Source organism: Engraulis encrasicolus, chromosome 18 (genome assembly GCF_034702125.1).
Source record: "Engraulis encrasicolus isolate BLACKSEA-1 chromosome 18, IST_EnEncr_1.0, whole genome shotgun sequence".
NCBI classification, from domain to species: Eukaryota; Metazoa; Chordata; class Actinopteri; order Clupeiformes; family Engraulidae; genus Engraulis; species Engraulis encrasicolus.
Window position 1 is genome coordinate 25,793,484 of NC_085874.1, and position 15,000 is coordinate 25,808,483.

Here is a 15,000-nt window from a genome sequence, read left to right on the forward strand (position 1 = left end):
TCTTTAGCTGGTAAGTCTTTATCGAGCCTTTCAAATTAAAAAAGCGTAATAGCTCTCTAGATCACGCTTCCCTTTTTTTCCTAAGGCACTTTGCTGTCTGTCTATTTCCCCTAATTTTCCCTCTGGAAAGAGACAGACAGCCACCAAGTGTCCATTTCAACCTAATATCTCCCGTCCTCTGCTTTTGCTTGTGGCCTCGTACTTTGCTGATGCCTGCCTCTATGGAGCAAACAGCAGTTGCCCGCTGTCATCCTTGGCAATGCAATCTTTTGTAGGATTTCATTCAAGATCCTGATTGTAAATGAGGTTATTACGTTATGGCACTTTTGCGAGATATTGAATAACAGTTTGATTGTCAATGATGTCCTGCCTAGCATCACAAGGCCACGAGCAAGAGGAAGAAACGGGAGGAACTAGTTTGACTTATACCCCATAATGGATACATGCGGTTTTCACTCTTCCGTTTCCTCCAGGGGTGTATTTCTCGAAACCATAGTTACTAACTATGTTAGCAACTTTGTTGTTTGCAATGCAATTTCCAAATTGGCAACTACCCAAGTTGCTAACTGACTAACAACTATGCTTTTGAGAACGCACCCCCAGAATGGCACACACTGCACCACTCCACCACATTCTACAAGCATATATGTAAATGTTATTATGTTGGCAGAAAATTGTCATGTTTAGCTGGGTAATTACGTCTGAAAAGCACATTTTTAATGAAGTTGGCATGAAGTTATTATGTTGGTGGGTGTTACACCGTGTACCTGTGTTTTCCCCTCCCCCTGCCCTGCGACTCCAGAATGGCCTACATCCCGCACATCTCCACAACCTTCCATGCGCATGCTAACACCTACCACAGGATATTAAATAAAACTTTGGGCAATACTTTATTTTAACAGGGCTTTAATTACAGTGTACTTTACTCATTAGGTACAGTGGAATAACTGGTGTATAAATATGTAAGTACAACTGCAGTATATGTTGTTAGATCATACTCACAAAGTGTATTTTGGTGTATACTAAGTTTCATACCAAGATCTCAAATGAAGAACTTAGCAAGAGGACAGGCAGCTCACACATGTCTCTTGAAATTCAAAAACATAGACTAAGATGGCTGTATTCAAAATGCCCAATGAAAGAACACCAAAAGCCGCCTTGAGAAGAAAGGTAAAGAAAGAGGGGAAGAAGACCAAAGAACACCTGGCTAAGGACCGTGATGACAGGGCTAAAGGGGATGGGGCTGTCCTGGCATGAAGCACAGGCCAAACCACGAGACAGGGTTCAGTGGTAGTGTATGATTGCGGCCTTATGTCCCAGTAAGTAAGTAAAGCATACTAAGTAGTGCCTTGGGCCTCAGTTCAGCCCTTTGTTTCCCTGGAAGAATTAATCACTTTGGCAAAGTATTATGGAACCACTGCATAGTACATTATGGTCATTATTGTCATTCTGGCATTTACATACATAAAATATATGATGTAATAATGTATCTAATAAGTAAGTACACTGTAATTAAATAATGTATCTAATAAGTAAGTACACTGTAATTAAAGCCCTGTTAAAATAAAGTGTTAACAAACTTTGATCATGAATGACTTTCAGCCTTGAATCATGAGACCACAAAGAACAGGAAGGATGTGAGGAACCATAATGCCTTGTTCAAACCCAGAGCAACCTACGCTAATGGAGAGACATTATTTGTCTATGGAGGGTACGCGACCAGCGCGACCAGAGCGAATTTTAAAGATTTCAGTCAAACTATAATCTTATGGTAATGAGCTATGATGCGGTTTCACCGAAAACCAATTGGAATGTTCATATCTCAGAATGTCCCATGGTGTCAAGCCAGAGCCGTTATGTGATAAGCTAAATCAAACATGTCAATGTCACGTCCAGAGTGAATACGCTGCGAAACTTCTCCTGCTACCTCCACCAACAGGCAGCATAGCTTGCTCTTGGTCTGGACACGGCATAATGACTTCAAAGTAGAGTCTGGAGCACACTGCAACTTAGTTTTTAAGTCTTTATATCATGCCAACACCCGACTTAAAACCCCAGAATAAAAACGTAAAAATTAAAAGCTGCAGTGTGTTCCATCCACTACTTTGAAGCGTTGTTTGTCCCACTGTGATGCACCTGCAAACTGAGGGATGATAACAAATAACTGTATTTGTATAGCACAACATCATACAAAGCATGCAGCTCAAAGTGCTTAACAAGTGGATTAAAATCAATGTTAAAAATGAAAATAAAAGGTGAGGTTGTGGGAGTTGCCATGATGGCCCACAGGGCTCAGCGCCATGCCGTTCTCGTCGATCTTGTGGTAGCCAGTAGCCGGTAGCCAGGTGATGCATAGAGTCCCAACTGAACCATAATGACTTGTCTTTCGCTCTCCTCTGCCCCGCCACTCCAGAATGGCCTACATCCTGCACCACTCCACCACCTTCCACGCACACGGCGCGGGCTACCACAAGATCGACGAGAACGGCGTGGCGCTGAGCCCCGTGGGCCACCATGGCCACTCCCACGGCCTGCTGGGTGGCCACGGCAGCACCAGCGTGCGCGCCGCCTTCATCCACGTGCTGGGGGACCTGCTGCAGAGCATCGGGGTCATGGTGGCCGCCATCATCATCTACTTCCGGGTGAGAGGACGGATAACTACTTAGGGCCTCCGCACATCGGTTCCGACAGCACTGCCTGGCACTTTCGCTTCCGACACAATTCTCACCCCCAAATCCAATTTCACACGAATATAGCATGGATAGTCAATGGGCGGCTCCGACAAAATAGAACTCATCTGTAATCGCTAGTCGATGTCCACGGACATCTGCGCCAGTGTGCGGGGTTCTATTGAATACAATGGGAGCAGTGCCCTGCACTTTGGCGAAGCCGATGTGTGGAGACCCTTACTCTATGCATGTTTACATTAAGGTCTTGATTACATATGTAAGAATATATTTTAAACATTTATATATATATTTTTTTTTTGGCATATAAACACGGCATGTGGATAGGGAACAAACATGCGTTCAAAACTACCTAATTTCCTTCAAAAGGCATCTGTTGTGAAGAATGTTAAGTCAACTCTTTAAAGAGTTCCAAAGCATAATTTACAACAGATGCTGTAGAACTGTGTACCTACCAGGGCTGGACTGGCCATCTGGCATACCGGGTATTTCCTGGTGGGCCCTGCACCCTTGTGGGCCCCTATTTTCAGAAATGTAAATATAATAATTAATTAAAAAATAAAATAAAAACAATTCTCTAAACAGGGGCCCACAAGGGTGCGGGGACCACCGGTGAGTCAGTTTTGCCCCTCTAATTATGGGGGGGGGGGAAAGTGCCTGGGCCCTATTTCTCCCCCAGTCCAGCCCTGGTACCTACTGCCTTTATAGACAAAACGGTGGAGCTTGACACAGCTTATCTGCAAGCAGTGAAGTGGAGAACCTTAAGTAGCAGCAATCTCCAGCTCTGTGTAATTGTAATACCGTGAAACTAAACTGCTCAGTAGGAACTGTTTGAGCTGGAAGATAAATTGCCTCCAGTCATTTCTTTGCCACGTACTGTATATATTTCAGCCCACAACCCCCCTCCACCTCAGAAGGAATGAAACAGCAAAAAAAAATTGCGGTAGCTGTGACCCCATCATCTGTGGTTTAATATGCTCTGACATTACACATATACACCATCTGATCCCATTTGTGTCTACTTAGATGCCTTCTCCCCCCTTCCTTCTGTTTCTCTCTCTCTTTCTCTCTACCTCTCCCTCCCTCTACCTCTCTCACACACACACACTTTTGACAAATTCTCTCTCATGCTGTTCTATCCCTCTCTCTTTTTTATTCTCTCTCTCCTTGCTCTCCATCTCCTTCTCGTGATTTTTTTTCAGCCTGAATACAAAGTAGCGGATCCCATCTGCACCTTCCTCTTCTCCGTGTTTGTGCTGGCCACTACCATCACCATAATGAGGGATGTCTTTCAGATCCTCATGGAAGGTAAACATGAAATCCAAACGACACAGTGGCTACGTTTACATGAGACATTTCATTCGGAATTAACTCACTTAACTACTCATTGAGTGCCAGGCATTTTCAAATTCAGACCGGGGGGTTACCAGGCTTTTTTCAACGTTTGAACGTCTGAGCTGCCAAGGTTGAATATATATTTGGCTCAGTATCATGTAATAATGTGAAAAGTTTCACGTTATAACGTCATATTTATCATGTTATAACGTGATAATATCACGTTATAACATGAAGTTATCACGTTATTTCGTGATATGAAGTTATCACGTTATTCTGAGATAAGGAACTATCACGTTATTCTGAGATAAGAAATTATCACGTTATTCTGAGATATGCAACTATCACGTTATTCTGAGATAAGAAATTTTCACGTTATTCTGAGATATGCAACATTTGGCCATTCAGCACTTCAACACTTCCCGGTTCAGTCAGAAAAGGCATCAATAGCTCCATTTATGCACACACCAAACGGCTTCAATTTATCATAAGAATCAACGTGCCATAGATAATTAGGGCCAGGGTTCATGTACACACGTTGCATCAAGCGATTTCTTCGTCTTCTTTCAACGCCACTGGGGTCGAGGAACTTTAACAAATGTCTCACTGTACTTTGGGTGACAACATAGGCCTATCCAGCTTGGATGCAGTTGAGATGGTGGAACTTGTATCCATGTAGCCTCCCGTGTCCACGCAGTTGATCAATGAGAAATGATGCAACGTCAAGTGGGTCAGATTCATTCTTTCTTCGGTACAACCCCATGCTTTTCAAAATCCTTCGGAGAGTGCGCATACTGACAACAATACCATCCACAGTGCTCAACAACTGTAGAATTTCACCATGCCTTAGACCAAGCTTGAAATAGAACTGAATTAAGTCCTATAGACGAGCCATGTTCCTTGACTGAACCGGGAAGTGTTGAAGTGCTGAATGACCAAATGTTGCATAGGCTATCTCAAAATAACGTGATAATTTCTTATCTCAGAATAACGTGATAGTTGCATATGTCAGAATAACGTGATAATTTCTTATCTCAGAATAACGTGATAGTTCCTTATCTCAGAATAACGTGATAACTTCATATCACGAAATAACGTGATAATTTCATGTTATAACGTGATACTTTCACGTTATGTAAGGGTTAACGTTCGGCGAGAAGGTCGCTACCGTGGAATAGCAGCACGACAGAGAGAATCTTTAGACCCCGACGCGGAGCGGAGGGGTCTTGTTCTCTCTGAAGTGCTGCTATTCCACAAAGCGACCGACTCGCCGAAAGTTAACCCGCTTATTATATGGATATAAATGATTCACACATGCGGGGCCATTTCTTTAGACCTATTTAATGTTAAGATTGTTGCTGCGCAAAACAAAACAGTGCCGTTGTGGAACACCGCTAGGCAACAGCTAGGTAGGCTAGCCAGGACAACAGGTGTTGTCTATCACAGCAGCTGATTAGAGTGACAAAAGACCGGACCCCCTGCGGAGTGATATGAAACATTCGCTTTAGCCACTGACTTGTATACAAGCCAGTGGCTTTAGCAGTGAACGTCTTGTTGCCATTGACAGCGGTAGCCAGGACAACGGGTGCTGTCTATCACAGCAGCTGATTAGAGTCTTGTTGAAAAGTCGCTTTAGCAGTGAAAAGTCTTGTTGCCATTGACAGCGGTCTGTTATAGACCAACCCGTCCGTTATCGAAAAATAACAGACGTCCGAACGTTGGGGAGCCCCGTTGAAATGAATGGAGCATTCGACATATGACGTCACAACCATATAATAAAAAATGATAAATATCACGTTATAACGTGAAACTTTTCACGTTATTACATGATACTGAGCCAAATATATATTCAACCGTGGCAGCTCAGAGCTTCCGTAAAAATTCTTTGTCCATGTGAACAACAAACATACCAGATCAACGTGTCTGTCTTTGGCACTGTGCCATACATTCTGAAAAGACTCATTTTCAAGTCCATGGCACTCAAAGAGCTACATAATAAAACTTATTTCCACTTTAAAAACATCATGTAAACCCTTACCGAACCGAAATTAAGTTTATTCAGAATTAAAAACATCATGCATCAGTGTTAACACTCTCTTGTCCATCACAGTGTTCCAAACGCTCATTCCAATAAGATTCCAATAATCCTCCATTTTAAAAAAAATCAAGGCGCACAGTGGTATTAAGGTCAGTGGAAATTGAGCTTTTTGTGTTATCAGTTTGTCCAAGCAAGGTACATAAGCAACATGTCATTTTATGTTAACCCTGTGCTGTGCCAATTAACAAAATCTAATCAAAATCCTTATGGACTAAACATTATTCTAAGTGACTCTTGCTCGTCACCGTGTTACCATACAAACATCTTTAGACTCACTGAAGCAAAACTATTCTCTCAACACTCTTTCAATTTAATTGAATTCCACCTCCATTTAAGTCCATTGTGTGGTTGGGTCTGCTCACATTAAGCTAGAACCCCGTGGCAATGAACCTTTAACGACTATACAATTATCATTTAGCTGACTTAGTGGTTGTTTTACTTAATTAGTGCTAGTTTTAGTAGATTTAACAAGCACTGCAGTGAAAAAACTTAACTGTGTGTGGTTCATCATCATAGCAATTATTAGTATCATTATTCAAGAAGACTTATTTAAAACCTTTAAGGTGTTCAAAACACACATTGGCTACGTTTATATGACAATAATAATTCTGAATAAATCTTAATTCCGCTTTGAAAACGTCATGTAAACACTTCACAGTTCGGAATTAAATGAGAGATGAAAGTAAAATCGATGGAACTATTTAATTCTGAATTATTAATTGAGAATTGAAAACGTCATGTAAACATAGCCATTGAAGGCTCATTTCTGCTTTATCTGTCCCCTGTGATATGATGATATGATGTCTGGATGAGTGTAGATTACACACTATTTCACATGACTACTTTCACATATTATGCCTGGCCCCTTTTTTCCATGCAGGGGCTCCCAAAGGCATCGAGTTCAACTCTGTGAAGGAGGTTCTGCTCTCTCTGAAGTCTGTGAAGGCAATGCACAGCCTGCGCCTCTGGGCTCTCACTTTAGGCCAAACCCTGGTCTCTGTACACATCGCCATAGGTAAGACATACCCAAGCTTTATTATGGTTAATATACTGTATGTGTAAGGATGTGTGTAATGTCTTCTGTACTTATGTATGTATGTATGCTACTTGACACCTCAATTTCCCCTTGGGATCAATAAATGACTCTCTACTACTCTACTCTACTCTACTCTACTCTACTCTACTCTACTCTACTCTTCCCCAGAGGAGAATGCGGACTCGCAGACAGTTCTGAAGGAGGCGACGGAGCTGCTGCAGACCAAGTTCGGGTTCTACAGCACCACCATTCAGGTGGAGCCCTACTGCGACGACATGATCCACTGTACCCAGTGCCAGGACCCCATGGACTAGTCATACAGTACAGCGCAACGGGGCCCGGACAAGAGTAGCCAGGTCGTCCGCCGTCACAGACCAGCATCACTCTGGTCGGGTCGGGTCAGCACACACACATAGACACACATACGCGCGCACACACATGTAACATGAGGACCTGCTGGACACAGAAAACACACACGCACACATTTAACAAAACAAACAACACTGAAGCCTGAAACAAGGCACTTTTCGCACATTGGATGAAAGATATGGCATGTGACTACTGTAACTACTGTACGTATGTTACAACTTATTGTGATATTGGATACTATTTTGGGACGAATGAAAAATATGATTCATTACAGAATTGGACACATCAGCACATAAAGTGACATGATATACAGAGAGAGTTATATACAGTACCTATGTAAACTTATTTAAATATATTACCTTTGCTATGGATTATTGTGAAAGATGGTACATCACTAAGATGCATATGCAAGCACATTTCTCCTCTGAACAGATAGGGGATATAGGGTGTGCCAAGGCTGCAGTCGGGACGGTTTTGACATGGCATTCTGTGCTTTTTTTTTGCACCACTGGCACAATATTTTTTATAGGGAGGAGGGACTTCACTTTAATTGCCTGTCCAAACATTCAGCTGTGTAGAGATGGTATCGACTAAAAAGAAGATAATCAAAGTCGAGTTTGCAGTACCCTACAATAGGGTTACTTTTCTCAATTTCCAGGATCACTGACTTTTGTTTTCCTGACTTTCCGTGTGGATTCACAAACTGGCCACCAAAAAAAGGAGTAAGAATTTTCATTAAACGTCAAGGGTTAAAAATGCACATCTCACTTAGAGAGAAAGACTCTAGAAGCAATAGAGCGCAAAAGTTACATGAATAGATATATAGCACAACACCCAGTCTTGTCAGCACATTTAGCTACAGATAACAAGATTTTCTCTGATTAATCCTGCTAATGAAATTCCTTGCCTGTTTGGCTGGAGCCCACAACATAATTTCTTCACAGCAGCCCCCGCATTACAGCACACTACAAAGAATGCCAACAATGGAACAGAATGATACACTTTTAACACTGTACTTATTGGGGTAACTGTACTTATCAAGAATACAGCTAGGATTGGTCTGTATAACCTCATGGGAAATGTTGGTATTGCAAGTCCTCTGAAATAACACCGTTCTGTTGGCTTATCCAAGCGTAAGGCCAGTGCACTGCCATTACAGTCCCCAAACAGTACATTCCAATAGAATGTCCAACTCAACATTTGTAAATCCAACCCACTTCACAAATGACTTAACATGGTTACACTTTTCTTTACGGATCGCTAATAAGGTGGTAATTTCGTGTTAATTTCATAGTTATTTCAGGGTAATAACTGTTTGTTTTTCGTAACAACAGCAAAATAACCATGCAATTTCCAGTGCATTGTCTGTGTGTCTGTGTGTGTGTGTGTGTGTGTGTGTGTGTGTGTGTGTGTGTGTGTGTGTGTGTGTGTGTGTCAACAAAGTGTCACCATGCTGCGAGTCATCAGGGTGTCACCACAATGCACTGCAAACTGGATGGTTATTTTGCTGTTGTTACTAAAAGCAAACAGTTATTACCCTGAAATAACTATGAAATAACTATGAAATGAACATGAAATTACCACCTTATTAGCGATCCGTAAAGTAAAGTGTTACCCTTAACACAGCATGTATAGATGACGTGCACATTAGTGGATAAAGTGGTGTGGCCATCAGCTGAAACATGCATACTTGTGATAAATGATACAGTAACTACGTATATGTTGCTTCAAAATAATAAGGTCAATAAGGTAATAATGACATCAGGTGTACAGACATGAAAATTGAAGTCTAAAAAAAAGTAATATCCAACTGACCATTTTTGTGTGCAATGCCTGTTGCAATGTTTCTGTGCAAACTATAACAAATCTGGCTGAAAATCATCACAATGGATCACAGTTGCATGGAAGGTGTGTCATTTAGAATAGTGAACATCAGATGACAATTTGATATTTTATCACAACACTGTACAAAAATACCCCCCAACCCCCAGCCCCAAAATTTATATTTTGCCCAATTTGATAAAATGTAAGTTATATTTCAGTTATATTTAACTTTAAATATATCATGGTGGTGAAGCCATGTCGAACAAATGTTATCCCGCAGACTACAGAAAGGCAACAAAATGTTTACAATGTTGTTTCAGGTTATTTGTGGATGTCTGAGAAAGAAGAATAACATGTGCATGTGTTGTGTGATCAGTGAATGTCAGTGGAAATTGGGGATGGCACCCAAAAAGTGGAGAAACATTTGGTAACACTTTGCAATAACAGTTCCCTATTATTTGTGTTTCTTAAGCTGTTTAACTTGTTAACCTTTCATGTCAGGTTTGTTCTCATAATTCACATGATAAATGCACATTATCAATTTATTTGTCAGTTGGTCATCATGCTTCATGCTGTTAGTTTGTCTAGATCAGTGGTTCTCAACCTTTTTTGAATGAACGCCCCCTTGACCTCATCATAAACCTCCCAATGCCCCCTTGACATCATCATAAGACTGACAACGCCCCCCTTGGCATTAAAAAAATAAATGGACTAATGCCCCCCAATGGCAACGATGCACCGCCCCCTCTCAGCTGTATCCTTCTCAACGTCCCCCTAGAGCTCCCCAACACCCCCCCGGGGACTGCCCCCGTTGAGAAACACTAGTCTAGATGCATGCAGGTCTGGGATTGTGTGATTGGATCTCTGACTGTCCATCCTCCTCTACATCTGCTTTAACATGTACGATATGTTTATAAATAATTTATTGATGAGTAATGTGCAGGTACTGGTTAACAAACTGGGATGTGCACTAACTAAGAGTTAACAAATACATAACAAATGCTTCATAAGAAGTTGTTCAGTGTTACCACACAATGATCTTTTGAGTGTTGAGTTTGTAATCGAGGCAAGTTTTTGCAATCTTTGGTGTCAACTATACAATTACTTCAGCCAAAAGCTGTGGAACACTAACACCCATTTTACTGCCAAAATGAGTTAAATATAATTATATTTGAATCAGTTAAGTCTATGACCACTGAGGCCTATATTCTTTTTTTTATTGTTTTTCTATTGTCTTTGTCATCAGAAAGAGGTTAACCCTTTTAAAAACCAAGGTAGGTAATGATAAATGTATATTGGATCACACATGCTACATTTGACTGTACAGTAGGCCTACATGGGACAAACAAATTCTCACACTTTGAATGTTGGTTGGTTGAATCAAGGTAGAATGGCGATAAGTGAAGAGAAGGAAAAGTACTTTGGAGGCCTTCAAAGTCCTGGCACGCATCAATCTTTATCTAATTGTCCTGTAACTTGCTTCAAATCTGTCCTGTGATGTGTCAGAGTGCTATGTTGTAATGTACTGTACGTTACTGTGAAAATATTGTAAAATGCTCTCAATAAAACATATTTTCTGTGTACGTTCACTTTGTGAATTTGTAAATAACAAATTTGCTTACTGTAAACAATGAACTGTAAACATTCTGTGTGTGTAAATGTGGTATGGTGATACTGTGTGTAACAGTACAAAAATCACTGGCTATCGACATGCTGTTTGATATTTCGTTTATATTTGTGTGGTTGGAATTTTGCAATAAATGTGTGCTGGTGATGAGCTCAAGAAAGCCTAATGTACTTCTTTCCCCCTTTACATACACAGAAATAAGCATATATAGCCTACGGTTTGAGGTGTAAGGCAAACACCTACATCATAAGTCTTTTTTCTCCTCCAGCCGTGTGTTAAAAACAAACAAACAAACATTTGCTTGCCTGACAAAATGACAAATGTAGCTTTTAAAGGGCTTACCGTCCAGCCAAGCCCCTCAATGCTAGTTGTTGAGCAGTAATAAGCCTTATTATTGATGTTGGCAAATAAGGTGTGGAAGCGACATTAATCTGGCTGGCAGTTCCCTAGCGTGGGGTTGACCGTGGGCTAATTAGCATCGTTAGCTAAGCATGAAATGGGCCGTGGGGTGTGAGAGGTGTCCAACGAACCAGGGGTGCACAGAGCGAAAAAGTTTATCATGGGACAAAGTTCCAAGGGTAGAGTGCTTCACTTAGCTCTGTGCTTACAGAGGAAGTTAAGATGGTGTGGAATCTAATTACGAAGTATTTAACTTTAGTCCTGCATTTTTCACATATATGCTTCCCATTCACAAATCGGATTTTTCATGAATATTCAATAATTATAATAAAATGTAATAATTATTTTTATTGAATATTCATGAAAAAAGTAATAAAATGAGATTTATTGGCAAACAAGAAGATTCACCTATTTGTGTATGTGTATTGTGAAAAGTGTATGTACCTTGCCAACATGAATATTTAGAAATGGTGGTGGTAAATACACATGAAAAAGATAATAGGCAGCATAAATTCTGAAAATAAAATACTAAAAATAAGAAATATTCTCTTATGGCATCCCTGGCTGTGTGTTATTTGGCTTTCAAGTACATGACATGTACGTACAAAGCTTGGCTGGAGCTCTGCAATTGTTTAAAATATGTTTTAAAACAACAAAAAAGAACCAAGATGCAAAGGAATCCATCAGAACAACTCTCTGCTTTGTTATCATTTTTTACCCATAGGTTGTAAATGGTCACTGAGTGCTGTGCGTAAGACATAGGGTCTGTAGATGATGCAGCACTACCTTTATAGTACAGTCTCCGTGATCTCTGGCCTTTGTAATGGAGACTGATTCTAAGGCTGACAGGCAGGGCTGGACTGGGGGGAGAAATAGGACCCTGGCACTTTTGGCTCAAGGGCCCCTCATAATTAGTGGCGCAGAAATGACTCACCGATGGGCCCCGTACCCTCATGGGCGGCCAGAGGCCCCGCACCCTCATGGGCCCCTATTTTCAGAAAGAACATTTCTGAAAATAGAGGCCCATGAGGGTGCAGGGCCCACCGGGAAATGCCCGCTATGCCAGATGGCCAGCTGATGACAGGCGAACACATCAGGCACGCACGCACTCATCTTCCACACTGACAGTGATGGATACCTGGCTGCTACTGAAGGGAGGAAGGCGGTGGATCCGACGTCCGAGCCACACGCCCGACTCTCACATGACACATGACAGAGAGCTCGGACTGAAGCCATCCCTAGTAGTGACCATCCGGTGACAGAAAAACAATAGGCGACGAGGTGGAAAGGAAATGGAAAAAAGATGTAATTTTTAATAAAAGTTCAACGGTCAATTACCAGAGCTCTCACACAAAATAAATAACATATAAAAGCGATTAACAAAGAGAAATCGACCCCCCCCTATGCGAGTACAACAAGAGACAAACGGAAGAGCCGATCGTTCCAAGTGCCAGCTTCAAGAGATCTCTCTTGGGCTTTGGGCCAAGTTCAAGTTCAAGTGTTACATCCAGCATTTATTTACAATCAAATTAGAAATCGTAAAAATATTAAAAACGGTAACATGTGAAACAAGTAGAACATCTGGAACAAGTAAAGCTTGTTTCACAGTCTTTTTCTCTTTAAAAAAAAACAGAGACAGTGGGACAGAAAACCATAACAGATGACCATAGACCCACCAGTTTCCCCAACAACTGCTCATCTGTCGTCCTGTGCATCAGTCTGTCCCTCTATCTGCAGAAGGCATCAGACTATCATCAGTGTCCACATGAATGTATGTTCACATCTGGGCACCTCAACTGTAGAATATTCCACTTGACCAGGGTCAATTATATCAAAGAAAGTGCTTAACGTTCTTGTAGAGGACCTCTGTGACTTTTTACATTTCATTTTTCATTAACACTTTCAATGAAGTTTGTATTCATATAATTCACATTCATCAAGTGTTGTAACACTAACACATTCATACAAACTTCATGGAAAGTGCCAACTTTTTTACTGGAGAAAAAAATACAACAAGATTTCCCTACTTGAAAATTGACACATATTGTAACCTAATGTAAGTGACTAACCCTACTTCCTGGAACACCTGTGTACAGGTGGCTTGTTTGGGTCACTGTCTACTCCCTGGAACACCTCTGCACTGGTGGCGTGTTTATCTCATTGTCTACTTCCTTACTTGATACCCTGATTTGGGGGGTAGGGGGGGTGTAAGTGTTAGTGTAGTCATAGCAAACCAGATCACATTGTTCTTTGCTGCTGTGAAGAGAGTTGGTGAATGAGGGGTGCAGTTCATCTGAGTGTTACTGTTTGGGTTATTTTGTTTCAGACATGTAAAAGTTTGTTATCTTTTACCTGACAGAAGTGACGGAAGACGGAAGTTTCACCGTCGAAACACGTCAGGTAAAAGATAAACTTTTACATGTCTGAAACAAAAGAACTAAAACGGTTATAGCCTAAAGACATAATGAACGTCATACATCATCTAAGTGTTGTTCTGATGGTCAGGAACATTGTTAGAGGTGGGTAAGCTGGCATGATTGGGGTGTGGTGTGGTGCTCGGAACGCAGAGCAGATAGGCCCGCAAATTATGGTCCATGGTGCTATTCTGAACAGGTGAGGGAGGGGAAGACACGTTTTGTGTGGCGCTACACCAGAGACCAGAGTTCTCTTTATTATTGTGTCCATTATTGTGATGTTACCATAGGAGAGAGGTCAGGAACATTGTTGGAAACAGGGCAGCTCCCAACCTTTGGTGTGCTGGTTGGAACCCAGAGCACAGTGTCCTTAGTCATCTGTGGAGCTCCATAACTTAATTCAAGTGACTTACTTCCTGAATCACCTGTGCACTGGTGGCTTGTTTTTTTCACTGTCTACTCCCTTACTTGCTGCCCTGATAGAGGTGAGATACTGTAAGTGGTGCTCTTAAGAGATTGGTGGAGCACAAGGTCCTCAGTCCACTGTGGATCTCCAAACAGATTTGATTGGGTGGGTGGGTAACCCATTCAAGCTTCGGTGTGCTGGTTGGAGCACAGAGCACAGTGCCCTCAGTCTTCTGTGGTGCTCCAAACAGGATCAATGTTGTTAACCCGTTAGCAGCTTAGTAGGTTGCCTATGGGGAAATTGCATTGCAATTTACCAAGTAAGTAAAACTTAGTTAGCAACGACGCTTTCGAGAAAAGCACCACAGGCTGGTGTGTGTGTGTGGGTCATCCATCCAAGCTTTTGTGTGCTGGTTGCAAACCACAGCACACCGTCCTCAGTCTACTCCAAACAGTTTGGGTTGGGTGGGTGAGTCCATCCATCCATCCATCCATCCAAGCTTTGGTGTGCTGGATGCAACCCAGAGCACACTGTCCTCAGCCCTCTGTGGCACTCCAAACAGGTTGGGTTGGGTGGATGAGTCCATCCATCCATCCATCCATCCATCCATCCATCCATCCATCCATCCATCCATCCATCCATCCATCCATCCATCCAAGCTTGGGGTGGGTTGCAAACCAGAGCACACTGTCCTTAGTCCTATGTCCAGTCTACTCCAAATAGGTTGGGTTGGGTGGGTGAGTCCTCCATCCATCAATCCATCCATCCATCCATTCATCCATCCATCCATGCTTGAGGTGGGTGC

At 41.8% G+C, this 15,000-nt stretch overlaps 2 protein-coding genes across 2 annotated transcripts in view; one reads left to right on the forward strand and one right to left on the reverse strand.

The window, feature by feature from the left end:
• Nucleotides 1-7,771, forward strand: part of slc30a2 (solute carrier family 30 member 2) — a 34,036-nt gene extending 26,265 nt beyond the window's left edge. The window contains exons 5-8 of the mRNA XM_063222447.1: nt 2,414-2,642; nt 3,890-3,995; nt 7,001-7,135; nt 7,325-7,771. Coding sequence (XP_063078517.1) covers nt 2,414-2,642; nt 3,890-3,995; nt 7,001-7,135; nt 7,325-7,470 — 616 coding nt within the window. The 3' untranslated portion in view covers nt 7,471-7,771. The remainder of the gene's footprint in view (nt 1-2,413; nt 2,643-3,889; nt 3,996-7,000; nt 7,136-7,324) is intronic.
• A 4,893-nt stretch (nt 7,772-12,664) lies between these two features.
• The window catches only part of gtf3c2 (general transcription factor IIIC, polypeptide 2, beta), a 63,086-nt gene continuing 60,750 nt past the window's right edge, over nt 12,665-15,000 (reverse strand). Inside the window, exon 21 of the mRNA XM_063222125.1 lies at nt 12,665-15,000. This exon is cut by the window's right edge and continues 239 nt beyond it. The gene's annotated coding sequence lies outside the window, so the exon portion shown is untranslated.